Source organism: Engystomops pustulosus, chromosome 4 (assembly GCF_040894005.1).
Source record: "Engystomops pustulosus chromosome 4, aEngPut4.maternal, whole genome shotgun sequence".
NCBI lineage: Eukaryota > Metazoa > Chordata > Amphibia > Anura > Leptodactylidae > Engystomops > Engystomops pustulosus.
Window position 1 is genome coordinate 191037858 of NC_092414.1, and position 22905 is coordinate 191060762.

At 41.8% G+C, this 22905-nt stretch overlaps 1 protein-coding gene across 3 annotated transcripts in view; it reads right to left on the reverse strand.

Moving 5' to 3' along the window:
• Positions 1-22905, reverse strand: part of ZMIZ2 (zinc finger MIZ-type containing 2) — a 32203-nt gene that overhangs the window by 4465 nt on the left and 4833 nt on the right. For all 3 annotated transcript variants that reach the window (XM_072149044.1, XM_072149043.1, XM_072149042.1), the window contains 8 exons: positions 6471-6545; positions 5826-5940; positions 5419-5624; positions 4205-4391; positions 3509-3772; positions 1585-1758; positions 695-769; positions 324-495 (listed from right to left, as the gene is read on the reverse strand). In XM_072149044.1, the coding sequence (XP_072005145.1) occupies positions 324-495; positions 695-769; positions 1585-1758; positions 3509-3772; positions 4205-4391; positions 5419-5624; positions 5826-5940; positions 6471-6520 (1243 nt within the window). In that variant the 5' untranslated portion in view covers positions 6521-6545. The remainder of the gene's footprint in view (positions 1-323; positions 496-694; positions 770-1584; positions 1759-3508; positions 3773-4204; positions 4392-5418; positions 5625-5825; positions 5941-6470; positions 6546-22905) is intronic.

Sequence of the window (22905 nt, forward strand, 5' to 3'; positions counted from 1 at the left end):
GAATTTGTATGCAAGTCGGAATTGTATTTTTTAATAATTGTAGTTCCAGACAAATTTTTTTTGTTTCAGTGACAAATTTTTGGATGTAATGGGAACAAGGAATATTAATAAAGCTTTATTACAGACACCTTACAGCTGATCATTGCAATCTTGGACTAAAGTACAGCATCAAAAGAGCTTCACATTGGGCAGAGAGGTCCCTCTGTAACTAGGGGTCATCTGCAAGTCTGGTGTCCTTAAGAAGGGGACCACTTATACATTGTTTACTATATTATATGTCCAGAATAGTGTCAATATTTCTTCCTACTGTGGCAAGAACTTACCTGTGGGAGACTGGTGCAAAGAGTTGTGTGTAGGTTTGACATCGGGCAGAAATGGAGACTTGACGTCTTGACCAGGCGACATATAAGGTGGAGCGCTGCTTCCTGGAGTCATTGGCGGTGTAGGATTTCCTGGTAATGGGGAGCTGGGATATCCAGGCATGGGACGCCCTGGCTGTAAGACAAGGCCATTGTATATATATATTATATATAACTGAAGATTATATACATACAAAAAGACACAAAGCAATGTAGCAGATTGAAATCCACCCTTCCGGAATCTTAATATCCCATCCACCTGAGTAGAATATGTGCAAACTCTACCCCATGATTTTCATCTACGTCCCTGTACATACCAAGGAATGTGCACTTACCCCACTGATAGTCTGATTATAGGCAAAGTTTCCACCATTGAAGTTATTGCTCTGTCCATTGTATTGATCTGTGAGCTGGAGAGAAAGTGACAGAATAAAAAAAATACATCTCGAGTCTGACTAATAGAATGGAAAAAACTCTACAGAACACATGTCCTGCATAAGACACCTTAAATAGAAGCAGAGCTAAAGTCTGTATGCGGATCCATTTGTTTAGGTTTTATAGATCTCATCAGCAATGATACCGAGAGAAAAAAAAAAATTGAGAAGAAGGCTTCTGTGAGAAGCGACATAAAAACTTTCCACTGCACAGACTAATAATAAACGCGTAGGACTGTGTCACTTCCTTTTCCATTAACCAATTGTTTTCCTCATACTAGAGGACTGTACGTATGAGGTACAACGGACACAGATTGTCCATGATGGAACTGATAAGGATGGAAGTGTCACTAATGCACACGGATAACAGCAGGACACATTGTATTACACATGATCTGACACCAGAAATATACAAGAGACAGCGGAGGAGTGTTGGCTTGTTTTTTGCAGGACAAGCTGTTGTTTTTATACAGCACATAAACTTTAAACACTGGGGGTGATGCCACACGTGGCGTTTTCAGTCCGTTTAAAAAGTCATCCGTTTACCACGCGTTTGGCTGCTTTGAACCCAATCTATGAATCTATTAAGAGAAACAGTTTCTAAGCAACCAAACGCATGGTTAACGGTCAAAACGGATGCGTTTTTTTTAAACGGACTGAAAATGCATGCTTAAAAACGTCACTTGTGACACTAATGGGGGTCATGGAGCGCGCTCTGACTGGTTATTCTCCAATATAATCACACGCTCTATAAAGTAAGGCATCTGAAGAATTATATGTAAATTCCTTACCTTATAAAAATGGCCACCAGGACCTGCCTGGGACATGTACTGCGACATATTCTGCTGTACGCGATGCCCAGGATAAGAGGGGGACGGGGCAGACTGTTGAGGTGCAGATGGTGCATATTGACCCCCGTGGGGTGGATACTGGCCTCCTTGAATGTACTGCTGAGGTGCATAGCCCTGTAAAGAAATATGGCGTTATCATCAAAATGGTACAAATGTTTAATATGTGCACATAACAGAGACATCCACTTGCAGCTATCACACAACCCCATTCATATTAGCAAGATTGCACATTGCATTCCACACGGACCTTTAAATGTGGTTGAACTGATATTTTTAGGACAGGTGCAGCTCACCATGATAGTGTGACCATGATGACCATAATACTAACTCAATATACAGTGGGTAAGTAAAGTATTCAGGTCCTTTTAAATTTTTCACTGTTCACTTTCACTTCATTACAGCCAATTGGCAAGATCAAAAAAAGTTTTTGCTGAATAACATACATCATGCACCTCATCTTGACTGCGCAAAAAAAAAAAAAAGTTTAATAGAATATCTACAAGAAAAAGTGATATATCACATGGTCATAACTATTCAGACCCTCTGCTTAACTCACATGCTGGTCATTTCCTTCTGATCCTCCCCGAGATGGTTCTACTCATTCATGATTAGGAAAGGCACACACCTGTCTATATAATATCTTACAGCTCACAGTGCATGTCAGGGCACATGAGAACCTGAGGTCTAAGGAACTGCCCAAGGAGCTCAGAGACAGAATTGTAGCAAGGCACAGATCTAGCCAATGTTACAAGAGAATTTCTGCAGCACTCAAGGTTCCTAAGAACAGTGGCCTCCATAATCCTTAAATGAAAGAAGTTTGGGACAACCACAACTCTTCCTCGACCTGGCCGTCCAGCAAAACTGGAGAAGAGCCTTGGTGAGTGAGGTAAAGAAAAACCCCAAGATCACGGTGTCTGATCTCCAGAGACGAAAGAGGGTGAAGGTTCCACAAAGTCACCAATCGCTGCAGCCTCCACCAGTTGGGGCTTTATGGCAGAGTCTGCAGACGGAAGCCTCTCAGTACAAGACGTATGAAGCCGCATACAGTGTGCAAAACACATGAAGAACTCCCAGACTATGAGAAATAAGATTCTCTGGTCTGATGAGATGAAGATTCAACTTTCTGGTGTTAATTCTAAGCGTTATGTGTGGGGAAAAAAAGGGTACTGCTTATCACCTGCCGTACACTTATGTTCCAACAAGACAATGACCCTAAGCACTCAGCTAAAATAACAAAGCAGAGGCTTCAGAACATCTCTGTGACCATTCCTGACCGGCCCAGCCAGAGCCCGGACCTAAACCCAATTGAGCATCTCTGCAGAGACATGAAAATGGCTTCCACCAACGTTCACCATCCAACCTGAGGGACCTGGAGAGGATCTGCAAGGAAGAAGCAGAGGATCCCCAAATCCAGGAGTGAAAAATTTGTAGCATCTTCCCAAGAAGACTCTTAGCTGCACCAGCACCAAAGCTTCTACTCAACACTGAGCAGAAGGTTTGAACAAAATTTTTTTTTTTTTGATCTTACCAATTGGCTGCAACGAAACAAAGAGTGAAAAATGTAAACATGTCCGAATACTTTCCACAACCATTGTATCAGCGATAGCACAGGCCTTCAGAGAGATCCTCCTTTGCATCTATGTACTAATATCAGCACATCATAGCTGCAGAATATTTCCAATCTGAGGGAGATATGCTAATCAGATGACTAAATCTTTCATAGTTGACTCTTAGAATATATATAAATTATCTTCTTTTATTATAACAAATAAGGTGTAAATGTGCAAAATAAATCCCATAGATAAAACAAGGACTGCATTTCCATTGTAGCTTTTAGCTGGAGATGTATTAAAGCTGAACTTACCTCATTGGAGTAGGTCCTTTTAACTCCCTGGCGTGACATTTGTTGGCCTTGGAGTTGCCCAGGGTAGCCGTGGGGTGGTATCCTCTGCCCAGTATACACTGGGTTCATACTTGGCGCTCTTGCAGTGTTCATGCCCATTTGGGCCATTCCTGCAGGTCCCATAACAGACCCCATACCCCCAGATGTCATTCCACCCTGGATAGAGGGCCCTCGAGGACCAGAGTGAGGCATGAACTGTCCACCAAAATTATGGCTCGGCCCCACCTGTGTAGTGAGAGAAAAAAAAAAAGTCAGTAATTTTAATGGTCACAGTTTTCCAGTCTAAGTACGTGTTCATGTTACGATTCAAGTGCATCAGGGAGGATTTACACCAAAACTGAGACGGGTCTAGACCTAAACGCTTGTGGAGATAATTAATGTGTTGCTATCTGCGTTTCTAGTTCCCGAATACATATTTTTTCCAGTCTAAACACATCTGTGTCCGGGAGTGTCCAAAATGTGCATGTGTGAACATGGTCCGATTGCTCCGATGTTTCAAGATTACAAGTATCATCAATGTGATCCACTCACATGCATTTAACATACCTCATGTCGGCTATGACTAAACTTCCCCTTTAAGCGTCATCACAATACAACTGGTATCACAACGCTGCAATATGTTTCTCCATTTTAGAAGCGTTTTGACTCACAACTCACCCCGCCATATTGGTTCATCTCCTGGGTCTGTTTTTCTTGCAGTGCAGCCACGGTAGCTGTGGCGGTCGCTGTGGCGGTAGCAGCGGCTACTGCTGCGGCAGCAGCTGCCTGTGTGAAGTCTGTGGGACCGCGTCCCGTGTGCTGGGCCATGCCCATCCCGCCACCAGCTGTGGGTCCACCGGGGTAACTGCAGATGGAAGAAAAGAACACACTTGTGAAATGGAAATTTGGCATTGAGTATACAATCCCACATGATCTATAGACAGGTCATCAAAAGAAAAAAAAAAATATCACACTGACAATGAAAACAAACAAACAAACAAAAAAAAATCACCACAGGGCATCTTTTCTTACATCCGAGTGGTACCGTCCCTCTGTTATACCTCCTGGACATGTATAAATTGACAAAGGTGTATTGTATTCCTGCACAGCCTGACAATATTAAATCAATGCCCAGGTCAGAGCCTAGGGACACAACCATGTTAATGCCAACACCTGCTTGTCAATTTAAACATTTCCAAGAGGAATTATACAGGAAAAACATTTAAAAAAACCTAAGAAAAGATGGAATATGATGGGGAAACACAAGTATTTACTATGGAAGTGTCAATAGAAGGGGAATTCACTGAGCACGTGAGGACACCCGATTCTAAACACAGAAGTTTGGTTTGTTCCTATGTTCAATTTGTGGCGCTTCTAAACTGTGGCTAAATGGCTACTTAAAACTACAACTTTAATTGCAATTCTATTTTATACATTTAAAATACATTATATAGAATTGTGTGTATTACAGGGATACCCCTGTGTCGGGTGGTGTCCGGCCTTGGTCTATATATAGCCGTGTATGTGTCCCTTGTCCTCTATTATTCCTCTGGGTAATGTGAAATTCTTGTTGTTTTTAAGCGAATACCTTGACTTGTTCTGAGGACTATACTTTCTATACAGGTCACTGCGATCCATTTATCATGTATATTTTGTTATACCACCATTGGTGGACTTTTTCCTGATTAGGTTGTCTTTTTTAATGAATTTGCTTTAATTAATCTAATTAAGTTAATTTTATGCTTTCTACATTTTGGTGGCGTTATTGGATTTTGGGAACAACCTAATTAATCTGATGGGGGTACTTTGTGTCCTCTATTGTTTGTATTGGTGTTCTATAGGTGTGTAACATATCATACAGGTAACACACACACACACACACACATTTTTACCTGTTAGAATAGGCAGAGCCTCCCGGATAGCCGCCTCGTCCATACATGTTTTGTGGCAGATACCCTTTTCCAGCGCCACCTTCTGGAAATCCTTGCTGCCCAATGAACTGAGGGCTTCCCATTGCACCACTATTGCCAGCCAGACCTGGCATGACTCCGCCTCCTGTGGGGCCACCACTGGGCACCATGGGATTCCCAAGAACCTCCTAAAAAGGAAGGACACAAAGCATGTGTTACTTTACATATTATTTCAGTTAACGACAATAATGAAAGGGATTATGTGCATACCAGAGACAATAGCGAGGGGGAGGAGGAGGATGCAGGGAGAGGAGGCAGGAAAGGGTTAACAGAAGCACCGCCGGACGGGTGTATAACAGTGGAGCGATTAGGGTGACGTCATGCGTTACCTGGCTCTGCGACGTGTTGCTCAAACCCCAGACGGTGGTTACTACGGAGAGCGATCCTGCAGGCTGATTGGTGTTTGGTTGCCAGGGAACAGAGTCATATGCAAATGAACCATCACTGTTTCGGGGGCAGAGACGGGTAGTTATAGGTTTGTGCACGAAACCATATGAAAATGTTTAGATACGTCTCATACGGGAGGCACGGAAACAAGAGATTATGCGGATATCATTTACACATACAGATGCAGAGAGAGCGATCCAGACACGGATATACAGCAAGACATACAAGCAAATTGCCAAATTTGATAAAAAATTAAAATTACGAAACATATTTATGGTATGCAAAAAAAAAAAAACCCTAATAATTTTTTTTTTTAAATTATACATATGAAAATAGAAAAATTAAAAACAATATAAAACAAACACTCAAACTAAAAATTATTCAGGTTTACAAATATTCACATAAAAATTTAGTTTGCTCATTGGATAGAGACACCGTTTTTGGTGTACGTTTAACGATTATTTTTTAAAATGCACATAGTTTACAAAAAAAAAAAAGCCACAGGTGCAAGTAGAAGCATCCGAGGGCTATTACTGGTGAACACGCAATGTAACAATTCCCCAGGATCCTGGTTCTATGGCGCTTACCTGTGTCCTGTGCCTGGATGAGATGGTTTCATGGGGTTCATTGAATTCATTTGCAGGCGACTGTTTTGTCAGTGGCTGCGGAGAGAGAGAGAAGAAAGAAAAACCTCAGTCATCTATTATGTCTGTTCCCCCCCAGAGGCTTGTCACCGTGCACCTTTAAATTGCTCTGCAACACTCACAGCTTCTCCTTTCTAAGATCTTACATTGCTAAAGGATTTCCTTACAGCAAGGGGTTAATAACGCTCCTCCGCTCATCTGACCCCCCCCCCCCCCCCGGCCTTCCCTATGGTCACATGATCATGCATTCTGTACACAGGACGTGGAAGCTGGCACCACGCCGCCACTTGGCACTCGTTATATAGACAACCTTTGATTAACCCTGGGGCTGCCATGAGCAACCAATCCATTGACCATCAGCATAGAAAAAGACATGACCTCCCCATTATGCAAATGGGAGGGGGGTCTCAATCTTGCTTATATATATAATATAATATAATATATATATATATATAAATAATAATATATATTTATATAAAATATATAAAATTAAGTGTAAGCCACCATGGTGCAGGTGTTAGAAGATGACAACCACAAAAGGAAATTCCGGACAATGTAGGTTGGTGAGGCCAGCTGACATAATAAATGCGGGGTACTACCACAGTGGAGGGCGTGCTCAGGAAGAGGGGGCGCAGGGCACGGGAGTGTACATGGGGGTGACAGGAAGGAAGCAAGCAGAGGAGGGAACGGAAAACAAAAGTCATAGCGGGTGGGAGTAAGCAAAGTGCAAAGTCAAGGCTAAATCGTGTATGGAGGACAAGTAGCCTGAGGTAACAGGTGTCACAATCCTTGTCCTGACATACTCCGCAGCCCATAAAGGAGCAATATATAACACAGTGAAGAAAAAGCGACCTAAATCTCCACCGATAATACCAGAGGAAGTCCGTCCTCTGTGGTTACAGTGCACTCATTGCCCGCTGCAGCCATTTTGTACATTCCTGGAAATACTCATTCACTAGACAATCGGCATCATCCATGACTCATGAGGTAAATCCTCCCTCATGTCTCCCATCATGGAAAGCAAATACAGAAGTGTCACCAATTTACAAGTTCAATCCTTTTTTTTATGGTGGTCAGCATTAGAGAGAAGAACAAAACTTTATCGAATCTTAACTTCACGTTTTGAGGCCTGACTATAAAAGTATTCCTTGCGTCACGTCCTGCATGTTTACCACAAAGACCACAATGAAATCTTAAGTGTGAAAAAGGAAAAAAAAAAAAAAACTAAAAGGGCAGTGAATATGGACAACATATACAGCAATAATGGAATCGGCCCTCAAATGTGTGAAGCAGTGACAAAGCGCCCCATTAATTTTATATTGCTTATTACACAATGCTATTAGGACATATTGATCCTACTCCCCCATTTTAGTCGCGGTTGCTCTTAAGATCTGCCCACAGATCGGATATTGCTAGGGCTCACCAGTTTGTGAAATTTGCCCAGATACAGGGTAGTATGTGATTGGTTGTTGCTGCCCAGTGGCGGGAAACCTAAATATACAAGAAAATTGGAGGGTCAGAGTATTTTTTTTTTTTTTTTTTTTTTTAAGTAAATGACCTGCACCCATTTCCTATAGTATGTTATAGTTTTGCTAAAGGGTTTAGTCACCCAGCTGATCGGTGGTTTGGGTCATCCGATCTTTCAATGTTTGTTGGTGGCCTCTAAATAATTGATATTTAAGAATTACCAATTTAATTTTAATAATGAACTCCATTGTCAATTATTTCCAAAATAATATTGTGTCTGGGTCTTTATTTATCCAAAATGAGGAAGGTGGCACTTGTGTCACTGAAGGAGGAGACCACACACTCACACAAAACAGGAATCTGACCAATTACCATGTACCTAGTAGTAGCAGAGCGCAGTAAAATTAAGTTAGGACACTTTCTTTTATCAGTTTCTGGGTTTGCAATACACGTAAAAGGTCACCTTCAGATCACAATGACATGTAATGACACTCCATCGTGTCATTTTAAAAATGGAGACCATAGTGATAAATTCCAGGATTTTTACTCACAACTTTGTCCCTTTCTCCACAGGTATTATCAGTCACAACCTGATATTGTTATCACTGGCTTAGGAAGTGACAGCCAGACTAATCTAGTGAATGGAGGAAAAAGATATGACCCAGCAGTCGCAACATGAAGCGGCAGGGGTGTGATCTCCTTTATCATACTTTTCCAAAGTTGAGCATAATGGGACAGTCTTCACTGTAATATAGATGTTCTAGGTACCTCTATGTATAGCTCAGAAAACGTATATAGCAGGTTTTCAAAAGTGTCAACAGCCCTCCTGCTTTATGGTGGGTAACCACAGTTGTCAGCCGCTGGTAGTGAAACCTGTTGCCTTATACAATATAGAAGGGGCGAGTTAAGAAGAACCAGTTTTTTAATTAAAGGCAAAATCCAGTCAAAACAAAAAAGTCTGACCTTAGCCCAGATGAAATTTCGGAAATAAAAGGGCTCTAAAGAGCGCTCGAATCCTTTTTGCTACAGTTTCAGAAGCATACAGAAAGTCTTCAAGATCGCCAAGTAGTCGGTTCCTGCATTTCTTTACTCAAGAAATAGTTGAACGTTTGTAATTGTGAATATTTTAAGAGCATGTGAACATGGAGGATGAAGGCTATCAATTAAATTGCTTTTTTTTTTTTTTTTTTTTTAAATTAATAAACCTACCATATATCCCTTACAATTACAGCTTGTGACCACTGAGGTACACATTCGACTAGTGCTAAAGAGTTGCTATAATGTTCGACACTTCTGCCGAAACACCAAGGACCTCCTGGACATGATAATACACATCTCCTGGACATGGCAGAAGCCTTCTTCAGGAAAGAAACGCCCCCAGTTTACTGTGTGCTGCATACGTACGAGCGAGAGGCCTGAGGGAGTATAGTGCCCCTCCATAATAAATCCAACATACGGTAAATAAAAAGATGGTGGTGAAAGGCTTATACCACCAAAACTTAAACTGCCCTATACTCCCAAGACTCCAATAAGGATATATATTGGCAAGTATGGAAATGAAACTTAAAATGCAGAAGATATGCGATTTAGTGATGACGAAGGCAGACATTTTTCTGGAATTCCTGCCAGTCTTGAACTCGGTTTCCCTCTGACCAACCTGAAGTGGCTGATAACAGGAAACAATAGTCTATTCAGTTCCACAGTAAAGTCATTCATACAAGACAAATGATCGACCACAACATGGCTAATCAATGTTCAAGGGAACCATTCCTATGAATAACCCCACCAGTAACCACCAGAGATGAAGGCTGACTAAGGGGGGATTAAAAATATATATAATATATCCTAATATCCTTGACTAGTGAAAAACAGAAAATGATCAACCTAACCTGGCCATTTATGCTATATTTTTTAACCTGGCTGATTGCATTTTCCAGCAAACGTTCACTTACCCAAATTTAGCCAAACAGCAGTCAACTTATATTCTACCTGAATGACCCCCTTAAAACCATGAAGGGAAGGTTAAAAAAAAAACCAAAAAAACAAAAACAAACCACGATTGACCATCAGGACAAGGACATTAATAAAGATAGACCATCATGAGGAAAGTGGACATGCTCTACTTCTCCTCCATCTTCCTTAGTGTTGGTGTACACAAGCGCTCTGCTTCTTAGAGATCAATCACTATTATGGATTACTTTTTCCCTGATGTTCCCTTTTTTTGACGTGCGCCGTGCATCAGTGCAGACAGACATCCACCCACCGCCAGACAAATATTTATTTAATACTGGAACATTTGTATAATATTTTCAGACGCGGTATAACCCACTTGGTCAGCGGAATTATTCTCAGGTCTGCCACCGCTTTTACCTCAGAGACCTGTTCAGTGGCAAAGCATGAGGTTGAGAGAGAACATCTCAGGGATACTTAATGGGAAACCACTTGTTTATAGATCCACCATGGTCAATATTGACCGGGGCGTGGTAAATTTATCTAGACATAGAGACAACACCAAAGTCATGAGGTAAAAAGTCTGTGGGAAACATGGTGCGGATGTGGGTGCACGGTCTTGTATTACCACAGAAAGCTAGGCCCAAATTCACACCCTATGACTCCTGTGAAGTAACCAAGTTATTTTTCTAATATTGGAACCATTACATATTAAAATATTTGATGCCTGACAGTACACAGCCATTCATCCCTAAGCAGAGGACCTTAATGAATCTTACATGCAAATATAAACTGTGCCATGTGACATCACACATGATAGTAGATAGTAATTAATAGTAGACATGATAAAAATTACCGTAGATAAATTTTAGTTGCAGGAATGGTTTATTACTATAGACGTAAATTATGGATTTTAGGGTCCTAAAAAGGTTGGGTGACCTGAGGAAGCTTGTAAAGAGGCCATATTAGTCATTTATCAACCAGATTTCTTTGATTAATTTGTCAATAACTAACATTCCTTAAATAACAAATTTACTTGGTAAGTAGCAATAATTTTGACTCCAATGGACCAGGATCAGAATTCCTATGACTACAGATGTGGACAACGAAAAACCTCCATACACAAATTTGGAGCCCGCAGCTATCTCCTCAGACTCCCCCGTACATATTCGCCTCAGATGAAAATGCATGTCTAATATATAGAGAGACACTGTTAGAGGCTTATCTCAAAAAAACATATGGATCAAGCCCTTACATTCCGACTTGCTTGCTCCTTATCACCCCACCATAACGGTCCTCAGAAGAAAAATCAGGGGGGCCAGTCTGCGATGGTGGGCCAAACCAAATTTTTATCTAATGTGTATTGTAGGGTCTTAATCTTTTGAAGCCCTCCATACAAATGATTGACTTGTAAAGTTACCTGATATGCAACATGTCAATTCGGTCAATTAGTCCCAGCTTAGCTGGCGTTAACGGGATGTGTCTAGGCGTTTTTTTTTTTAGAGTCCTTATAAATAATCAATAACAAATTGGTTCCATGAGATGGATCACATTAGACGCATACACTTATGCACTTGCGAGAAGAAAAATCGCTAAATTGCAGTAGTTCTAGAATCGTTTGTTCTAAGCCATTGTCTCCATTTCCAGGAAACCTCTGGGCCTATGAGCAAATGAAGGATTCTAAGAACAGATGTGAAGTATAATACAGGGAACAGTCAGACGTCTATAAACACACAGGCAGGACAGGGTTAATAGCTGTATTGCAGTATGTACGGCTGGCATCTCTACACAAATCCTCATGATGCTCCCTCCCTTCCTCCACCTCCTCCTCCTCTCCCGTCATGTCCCTGGAACATCGGGTTCTGTCTTGTTCTCTCTCACCAGGATCTCTCTGTCCAACCCAAACACAAAAATGTATGAGCCCCCCTCCCTAAAGCACAGTGCCCCTCCATCCCTCCCAACCCCTCCCTGCACTTCACACATAAACCAAATGCTTCTTAAAAAGAATGCTGCAATCCCCATCGCATTCTCTCCTGTGCCGCAGCATCCCCGCACCATAGCCCACACATCCAGAGACATCCGCTGTACACATCCCCACCGCGCTATAATAAACCCAAAGCTACCACCTCGCTCCATCCGTGTATCCAGAAGCATCTTAGGCCCCGGTGTAGATAAACACACAAATACCTATCCAAGGACATGACTATAAACACCAGAATAATAAAGCGTGTATTGTATAGTTAGATAATTATAACCTTCCCCCATACAGAACACACGAAGGTGGAGCAAACACTGGCGTTGTATAGGACAAGGTTAGAAAAACATGGCTCCCTTCTTTCAGAACACTGCCCCACCTGTCGACAGGTTACGTCTGGCATTGCCGCAATTTATACGAATAGGGTGCAGCTGCAAGTCACCTGTGAAGGTGTTGCCCCGGTTTCTTAGGTTGCGGTCACACATTCTGCAAGCCTGATATAAGCGCACAGCGTTAATGTACGCAACACTAGCGGAACGTATGACCGCGACCTTAGATATATAGCCATATACGTTAGTTCTGGTCACTTCCATTAACATCTGAAGTTCACTTTTACGCGTTCCTCAAATGAGGAGTATCGCCCGAAAAAGAGACCTAGACGCGCGCGCTTGGGAACTAGTAACACGTGTTTTGGCGTTTAACAAGGCAAAACGCATGCAGTCATTAGATATAAACGCTTGCGTTCCGACAAATGCATCTGTGTTTCATTGTGCTTGAATCACGTTTGAAAATGTGTGAACCTTGCTGAAGAATTAGGATCGATTTTAGCGTCTTTCTCGTAAACCCACAAACGCCAGTAGCCACTTTGTCTTTTTGTCGCACAAAAATAAAAACCAAAAGGGTGAGAGTTTACTCTGCCGTTCAGAGCCCTAGGAAAGCGTGATAAAATTTGATGAATATCTGAAAATCGCCCAGTTTGTCGAGAAACCAAAAGTTGGCGGCAGGAGGACCAAATTACTTTGACATTTTCACTTCCCTGACTATCTGTGCTGCGGCTGTAATACAATCAATAGAGGCCTGCACTGGGCGCAGTGTGACACAGCCCGGGTTGTGCACTGTCACAACCACTCATCAACAAGTTCATGTGACTCATGGACATATGACCCCGCTGCGATGTCATGACTCGCTCTAGTGTGGGTGTCAGGCGAGATCTCTGTGTAGCAGGAATATGCACATAAAGACGCGACTACGTTTGTCTGTAGATTTACATAGGACTGTGGACAAAGATGCTCCAAAAGTAGTGTAGAAAATAATGAACAACAAACTAAACCTATAAATGTAACCCAATAAAGAGCAAATAAAAAAAAAAAAATATATATATATATATATATATATTACAAAATGAAAACACAATAAAAAACCCTGAAGGTCCCCACAGTCCAGCACCATAAGTCCAGTCCCTCCTGGAAGTCATACTTACTACGTACATGCTGCTGCAGCCAATCATTTACCTCAGTGGTAACGTGTCCAGGCCAGTGTTGAGGCCAGTGATTGGCTGCAGCAACGAATGCCGAATACTTTAAAGGAAATCTGTCCTCCGGTCCCTGCCTATTGCATATGCTCCTGGGGGCTACTCAGGGCGTGGCATAGCCTTAGTCCCTGAAGTTCACAGAGGCTACCCCACACCCTGAGAAGCCTCTAAAAGGTAATTTGCATAATCACACATTAAACGTTATAACACCATAGGCTGCTCTCTAAGAAATTATTTAAAAAAACCCGATTAGCCAGACATAGGTTATCCATCTCCGGAACTACCAAAAAAAGTTGTTTCCTTTAAACTTCTGGTTATTATTATAGGTATTTATTTTACACCATTTCCTGGTCTTATACTTAAAATTTTTTGTTTTAAATACCAGGAAATTGAGTTTAAGACGGGTTAAATTTAGCACATTACAAGTGCAGGACCAAAAAAAAAAAAAAAAAAACACACAAATACTGTGGTGAGCCTGAAGAAGGGGTTCAGCCATCATTACCGATGTATGTTACACCAAAGATTTGTTCCCTCTACATGCACTTCTTCCTTGCAGCGCTGGGGACCTGGGTTCTAGTCTCAGGTCAACATCTGCAAAGAGTTGTATGTTCTCTCAGTGTTTGCGTGAGGTCCTCCGGTTTCCTCCCACACTCCAAAACATACTCATGGGGACAAGGACCAATTTGTCATGCTTGTGCAGTGCTGCGTAATCTGTAGGCGCTATATAAATAAAGAATTATTATTATTAAAATATATAGGCAAATACGGTATAAGTACGTTGGTCCTAAGTTTCTCACAATGGGCACATAGTTGTATCTGCAACTGCATTCCGGTGCAACCCACGTGATCAATGGTCATGCCTCCATCAATCCATTATCGGGTTGACATTTCACAGCACATTCAGTAGCCTACCACATAGATTTGTCACCCATGAAAAGGGAAATACAACAGGGGAATCTGACACCTCAGACTAGCACAATCCCAAAAACAAGCAACTCCTGAGAACGTAATAAGAGGAAATCCTTAAAACGTTTTTTTTTTCTTCAAGCTCCTTCACCAATGCGCCTCATGTCAGTGTCAGGTCATGAACCAGATGAGGAAGTCGTGAGAAAGTTGTAGAACCTAATTAGACAATTAATACTTTTTATTTACATAAGGGATCATCCCCTTTAAGCTATAACATTGTGACTATATGTGTAATGCCCGCTCTATAGATCCATGCCCACTATGTCCCGAGATTTGGGATCACATGTACTCAGATTATCATTGATTGTGCAGATAGATCTAACACATTATCGTTATGTCAATATTATTTTAATTTGTTCTCATCAGATCCTGCCACGCCGGAGCCGACAAGCCGTGCCAAGTAACACGCTCACGTACACAAACTACTCAAACACCAGTGACAATATAGCCAGAAGCCAGTTACCACTGCCGGGCTATATACATCGTGGCAGGGCCCTATATCGACAAACCCTAAGACTACAACGGTGTCCTCGGCTTCACAATATCGACAGGATGAGAACCAGGAACGGCAAACATCAGCTGGCATGGAAGTAGTCGTTAACAGGCTGGTATTAAATCAACTCAATATGTCAATATCCCACAGTCAAACCGTCACAGTGGTTTTCCCAAAAATAAATATTAACTTAAATCAAGAACATAGTAATTTTATACAACGCTCCAGTTTCTAATCTAATAACTGGATGTCCACCTAATCTCTAGTGCAGGTGGTCGCACATACTCAGTCCTGTTGCCATAATCATCCTTTTGCACAAACACAGCACTTTTTGGCATTTAAAATTTCTCCAACAGAAATACAGGCAGTCCCCTACTTAAGAACACCTGACTTACAGACAACCCCTAGTTACAAACGGACCTCTGGTAATTGGTAATTTACTGTAACTTTAGCCATAGGCTACAATAAACAGCTATAACCGTTATTAAAAGAAGTCTTTAATTAAGCTTTATTGTTAATCCTGGTCCTGATGACAATCTAACATTTGCAAATTTTCACAGAGACCGAAAATTTTTTGCTGTGGTTACAATAATAAAATATACAGTTCCAATTTACATACAAATTCAACTTTAACAAACCTACAGAACCTATCCTGTATGTAACCCAGGGGACTGCCTGTACTATAGATTGCCTGTTCAAATATTTAATCTTGACGTTCTGGAGTTCTCCTACAAATGGGTTGTCCCATGATTCGTCTTGCACAACGTTCTGCTGAATACTAGCCTAAATATCAAATATAGACTTCTATTTACAGTTCCACACCTAGTCCAAACTTGGTTCTGGTATGGAAATACACCAAATATTGTAGGAGTTAGAGGACTACTAGTGGCATAGTGACAAAAACCACTCTAAATGGACCCATCAGCAGACTATGGGCTGCAGACAACTGATCACAAGCAGCAATCTACAAGACGCAGACAGATTCACATGGAAACAGAGAGTCATTTTACATTCTTTACAAGTGACCAATACTTGTCCTTACTTAAAGGTAACCTCCTCCTCCACCCAACACATCTGTTAGATCAAGTCCCTACACAAGTCCCATCCTATACCCACCTAGCACTAGTGTGCATCTTACTCCTGACTACAGACTCAGCCTCTTCTCTGTTCCCCCCCCCCCCCCCCCCCATCTATCCCTCCTTGAACAATTCTTTTGCTTTGTCACACAAGATACTTGGAATTCTCCCAATTATTTAAATCTGCAAGACTTCTGCCAATTCTCTCCCTGCCCCCTCCCTGTCCAACCTGCTGTGCAAAGCCTGTGCCTGAGGTAGCAGGACTGTCACACCTCCCCCGTCTCAGCCCTATCTGTGTCACACAGGAGCAGGACTATGATCTCCATAGCCAGTGCCACAGGGCAGACATGGAATATCGGGAGGGAGAGGGAATTAGATGGAGCTAGTCCATCATAGCATGGTGACATGGGCACAGGAGGAAGCCATCGCTCGTGGCCCAGAGCAGCGGAACCGTCTGCTGTATGAAAAGCAGAGTACAGCGACACCCTGGGTGCACCGTGTGGGGGCGGCCATTTACACTCTGTACCCATGTACCATCATGATGAAGATCCTGCATGGAAAAAGAAAAGGGCCTGGAGGGTAACAATCATGTAGCAGGAATAGAGAAAGAAGACATACATAAGAAATTCAGCATTTTGTTGTCCCGAAACAGAGATTCAAATTTGTATATAAATTTGTGCTAAAGCTCCACCTACTGGCAACAAAAACGTTATCGAGTTTAACACAATATATTGTAGGCTGCCCACATATCTCCACTTGAAATTGGTAGATGACGTCAGGGCAATTTGGGGTCTTTATCACCCACAAGCCCCATTGTCACCACTGTCCGTAAAAAAACAAAAAAAAAAAAACAAAAAAAAAAAACAAAAAAACCACAACAATAACCTAGAGATGGTGCTGATGCTTCTCATTGGACCTACCTCTGGTACTCCCGCCACCTGTGCAGCAGTACAGCCCATGCTCTGGACTTATGGCTACTGAGTAGTTGAGACGGGGTGTGCCAAGCAAACTTCTTCTGAATGACTATAGAAAGTGCCAGAAGTGGTGGACCAAAAAGAGTACCAGTGTTACACATATAAGTTTTCCTTATTGCGGCCTGGATAGAGCTATATAGGGCCACAAATCACAACAATAACTTACTATGACAAGAGGGCAGCTCTCTAAAATGCCAAAAATATAATTGGGAGTCGAACCCCCGATGATTGGAAACTGAAGACCTAACCATATAGGATAAGGAAGCAAAAAGTTTGTCCTACTGGCTCCAACTAAGATGAAAAGATCCTGCGCATATTCAAAGCCCTATGAATAAATTTTTGAAGTGTGTAAAAATTTCAGCGACTCAGGCCAGGACACTGGTTGGGACTCCGGGTCAAACTGCACAATCCGTTCATGTATGACATAATGACAATAACCACTCCATTCACTTTTTTTTGCACCTTTCAGGCCTCATACTGTAACATACGAGGAGAAGCCTAACCTCACAGATGGTAGATCTTCTCTAGTCTGAAGATGTGGTTTCCTTTTCCTTTGAACTACCCCCCAGCCCAATCTCAAAAACTGCACCCGAGGCAGCAAACACTCACTAGTCAGGCCTGGAACAACATAAAAGTCACCAATTTGTCCCTTTTTGTCAAAATTCCCTTTTTAGCAGTTTATTATCAACCCCGAGCCCAGAGTCCATCTTTGGATTTCATGACAATGTAAGGAATTCTAGGTGTTGGGGGGGGAGGACTTAAAAATCTTGATTCTTTAGGATGTGGTGTAAAAAAAAAAAAAAAAAAAAAATGAAACAAAAAAAAAAAAGACCACACATGTTTTTGCACCTCTCTAGTGAAGCAGGGTAACCAGGAACTCCCCTTTTGTAGATCTGTGGGGGTGGGAGGGGAAGGGCTCTCTGGCTTCCTGCGGATTTGATCTTTACAACAGGTCATAAACCTGCTGTCAACAAAAGTGGGCACCTCAGGAATGACCAACCTACACATAAACACTGTGGTAGTTTAAGGCTACACGGCAACACGATCCGACTATGTTGTACTACAACGTCAAACCTAGCGATTTCGCAACCCAACACCTAGTAGAAAAACAACCGCAGGGGTTTAGATTTACCTGGGGGGGGTGCAATATTTGGGTTTTAGATACACTGTTTATGGGAATAAAGTGTAAGGCCTCTGCACAAGGACATATAAATTTGTCCCCATGTATTTCTACATGGACTGCCCGAGTCACAAACTCTGACAGGAATAAGACCTGCTTTATCCATTTACAGCCTGGACTGCCAGCTCACAAACGAGGACCGTAAAACCTGCAACCGTAAATATGCGCCCATAGAAATACATGGGGACAAATTATATTTACGGTTGCGGTTTTATACAGCCCTGTTTGTGAGCCGACAGCCCAGGCTGTAAATGGATAAAGCAGGTCCTATTCCTGTCAGAGTTTGTGACTCGGGCAGTCTTGAATGTTGTCATCATTTCGTAGGAGGACGTCAGACAAAGGACCTGTTCAAAGGCCAATGACAACTAATCCAATGACCCGCGTGTGGTTTGGTGTCCCAAATCACCCATTTTAATGGTAATACACAGGCAGTGTCAGATCCAGGTATCAGTAGGCCTCTGGGCGACAGGGCCTTAGTGGTCCCCTTTGTACTGAACTCACATGGTGGCATTAAAAATTCTGAAAACTAGAACAGTCGCAAGTTCCCCAAAATATTTCCTGGTTTATCACCCCAAACAGCCACCTCATGGGTCCTTTACTTTATATTGGCCCCTATGGATTCATTAGATATAGTTCCCCTTAAAACTCATGGATTCCTTATGTACAGCCTTACTGCGCTGTACACATGGCAGGATATCTGCTCATGCCGAGGACCACCCACCTGAAAGTAGAGAGCCCAATTAAAATACCTGGTGTCAAAATTAATGACACTCATTTTTTCAAAAACGTTCTAATCGTTTTAAAAAAAAAGTTCCTACTCCAAATATCAGACCGATATTGGGCACCTCTCCCCTATAAATTATAAGATGATGCATTTGGAACTTAATGCACATGGACATATACCAGGTACTAATATAAACGTAAAATCTATAGTGCCACTTCCTATAATACATAAAAAGAGAAAAACATATATGATGACCCCCTCCCCCCTTACGCACCAATCCCCGGCAGAGTCTCCAGCCATCCTGTGTAGGAGTACAATTGATGACGCAAAAAGACATAAAAAAAACAAAAAAACAAAACTGGAATCCCCTTTTATTACAAATGATGAGATCACAAGGCTTTCTTGTTATAAAATGTGGAAGTTCATGATATTCACTCCTGTGACTCGTCACCATCCCTGCCTTAACCCCATGTGTACCGATCAGAGCCATGAACCAGTTTAATTGGTTACTGGTGAAGCAAACCGAGTCCACAGTTTTTCCCAGAAGGATTAGGAACGCCATGCCAGCTGCACAGCATCACAGTCTCATCTTCTGGGAATGGAAAAAATGCACAAGGAAGCAGATTTTTTTTTTTTTTTTTACAATTTTTTTTTTAATACCGTATATAAACAGAGTTATTGACTCCCACCTATGTACGTATCAGCATTGCAGGGACGGAAGAGAAATTGATTAAGACGAGGCATAGTTTTACACGTTTTTACCCTTTGGAGTAAAATGAGTCAAGATATGTAATAAAGGATGAATAAAGAAAAGAAAAATAAAAAAAAAAATCTACATGGGAAAACATTCCTACAATACAAAACAGTCTGCCCATATAGGGAGCAAGTAAATAAAGAGCAGCGATGGCATTTCCAAGCCCGAGGCTTTCACATGAAAAAGACCCCAACTATCTGACAATCTATCGCTAATTGGAGCTCGATCACCGCCCACATTATTTCCCTGAAGACAACAAAAATTCACGGCGTCCTATCCGTGATATAGAAAGGGGCTCTACGGGTAGGTTATTTTTATTCCTAGCAGCCGTGTTTCCCTTTTAAGGTCTGAACTATGTGCCTTTTATGTGAGCTTTATAAAGCTACGTTGTCATGCTACCAAACTATGGCCCAACGTGTCTGCTCACCTAAATCATTTTAGTGATAATTAAAATATTAAATTGTGTCAGAGCGACTTGGGACACTAGGCCATGCATTCCAAGTCACCATGTTACAGCTTTATCTGGCAATTAAACACACACAACCCCCCAAAACTGGGGTGCACTATAGTAGTTTCAATACATCAGTACACCAAGTGCTCTGGACCAAGGGAAAATTTTTTTTTTTTTTTTTTTTTTTTTAAACAAGCGTTTTGGAAGGGGCACATTTTGCATTACTGACATGCAAAATAGGTATGGCTCATTCCAAATCGCATGCGCTTCAGTGAAACCGCATATGGGTTTCGACCCCTTCCCACTCGCGTTTTGGATGTGTTTAAAAAAACGCATCTAAAAACGGAAGTTCCCTTTTAAATACACAGGACCCAACTTTGGACCTGAACAAGTAAGACTGCCCATCCAAACTTTCTGTCCAGTGTATGTGAAAGAAGTTAAGGGTAGAGGCAATGTTTTGGAACATTGGACCGATACGTCCGTCAGTGGCATAAAAAGGACCTTCCAAAAACTCTATTTTTATAAGAAGATAAAAAAAAAAATTTTTTTAACATACACGTCCGCCAAGGCACGAGAGTGTCAGAAATATATTGTATTACATACAATATAGGTACAATTAGCTCAAATCTGTGTGGCGGATCAGAAGCATTGTTCCAAGAACAACTTTTTGCTCCCGCCCCCCCCCCCTCTACCATTCCCCTATGCTGTGCCATTTTTGTTGATTCAATATGCTAAGGGCTGAGGACCACACAACTGATAAGAGAGCCCAATCAGAATGTCTGGTGCCAAAATTAACAACACCTACTGCTCTGGGAACGGAGGGGTCTAGAGAAAGAATTCCTAGAGAAGGAGAATTCCTAGGGGAGTTGACGAAGGTGGCGATGGATCCTCAAACACAAACGATATTGAAATATTTCAAGTTATCGGCTATAGTACGGTAAATATTTTTCTTCTTGCAAAATGTTAGAAAAATAGTAATAGAAAAAAGTTCTATTCCAAAATGTAGTAAATCTGCCAAAATTCTTTATGTATTATGTGGGGGAACTTTATTTTTTAATGGAAAATGCTCCTAAAACTAAAAAAAAAAAATTATTGCTGATACAAACAAGATACAACCAGCATGGAAAAGTACAGGCATTGCAGGGCACAGGTAAATGCAAACCTATCGGGTAATCATTGACAAACATTAGGGGGTCTTGGAAAGAAGGTATTCGCAAACACTGCCCAGCCCCTTGGGGAAAGAAGTAAACCTGTACGGATGCCAATGGTTCCTGATAAATATTTAGAGATACAAGGAGGCATCTGGTAAACATTTACAAACGTGTAAGCTGGCAAAAAGCAGAGACGCTACGTTAAACAAGAACATAATCCGTTCTACCGCAAGAGGCAAGTCCTTGGACTTCTGGAAATTGCCACCATGAAGAAATGATCCGCCAGGGATACACATGGTCATGTCCTAATGAAACAGGCAGCAAACGAGCAGTAATTATCATCAGGTAAACAAAAAATGTAACCAACGTTCAGCTTTACACAAATAGCCAAAAGGCAAAGTAGACAAGGTGTATGCGGCTAATGATATTCCCATCGTTTAACTGCTCGATCTCAGGTCTTGTGATACAGAAGGGACAAGTCCTTTCATGAGGAGTAATTTTAGGTAACGCTCAAGCTTCCCACTCCCCAAAACACTTAAAGGGAACCATGTCACATTGAAAATGTAGTTGTATCTGCAGGTAGCATGTTATAGAGCAGGAGAAGCTGAGCAGGTGGATAAAAAAAAAATTAAAAATTTTTTTTTTTTAAATAATAATCTGTTCGGGCTTAGGAGGAGTCAAGTCAGAGGTTCTACTCCATGAATGACTGACTATTGCCAATCCTGACAGAGTAGGCATACAAAACTTATTCACAAAGTAGGACAACTGGACTCCTAACCTGGAGCAAATTTCTTTGAGATGAGATGGGATGGGATGTCCAATAATATTTATTCTTTGCCAGCCAATTATTGACCATCCCTAATAAAGTTGCTGGGTCATTCAACTGGTACGCCATCCTAGTGCCCAAGCTGGACCCAGGACCAAGGTGGTATATTATGCCCAACTTTATGCTAGCTTCTCGGCCAATCACTATTGAATAATGAGAATCTAATACTGATTTCCATCAAGATGATGAAAGTCTCTTCTAATACACGATCAGCTACTACAGAAGATCCGCCAAAGATGAAGAGAAAAGACACAAGCAGCTAGGTACAACTCAACCAGGAGCTCCTAGGCTTTCTGCGGTAATCAGCCAATGGAAATCATGATCGAGATCAATAAAAGAAGGCACGGCTTCAGGGATAACTTCAGTTCTGGCCTAATTGGAGATCAATAAGACATTACAATAAGGACTTGAAGATGTATTAGAGGTCCCCATGTACATAACTGGAGAGGCTCTTCAAGCAGATCCGCTGTGCTTGAGGGTACAAGAGCAGACAACTGATCAAGGTCATAGCGAGAGACTCATTTACGGAGCCAGGGGAGTACACATAATCCTTACACTTTCCAGGTAGTAGAGGACAACAGAGAGTACACTGGGATGAGTTGTCTCTAATAACCCCAAGAAGGTGGAAGGCTTTTCAAGAAATACAGCCAACGACCAACACCCAAACCAGTCAAACTACGAGCACTATGCAACGTACGACCAATCCCACAGAAGTCAGGCTCCAGCCTAATAATGCAATCTGTAACAGGTCTATCATTACCTCAACTGATTCATACAATATTAGGTCCGACTCACAGCAGAGCCGGGGAACGGCACTGGTACAGCAAGGCACAGGGTAGCGCATGCATGAAGCGACTTTC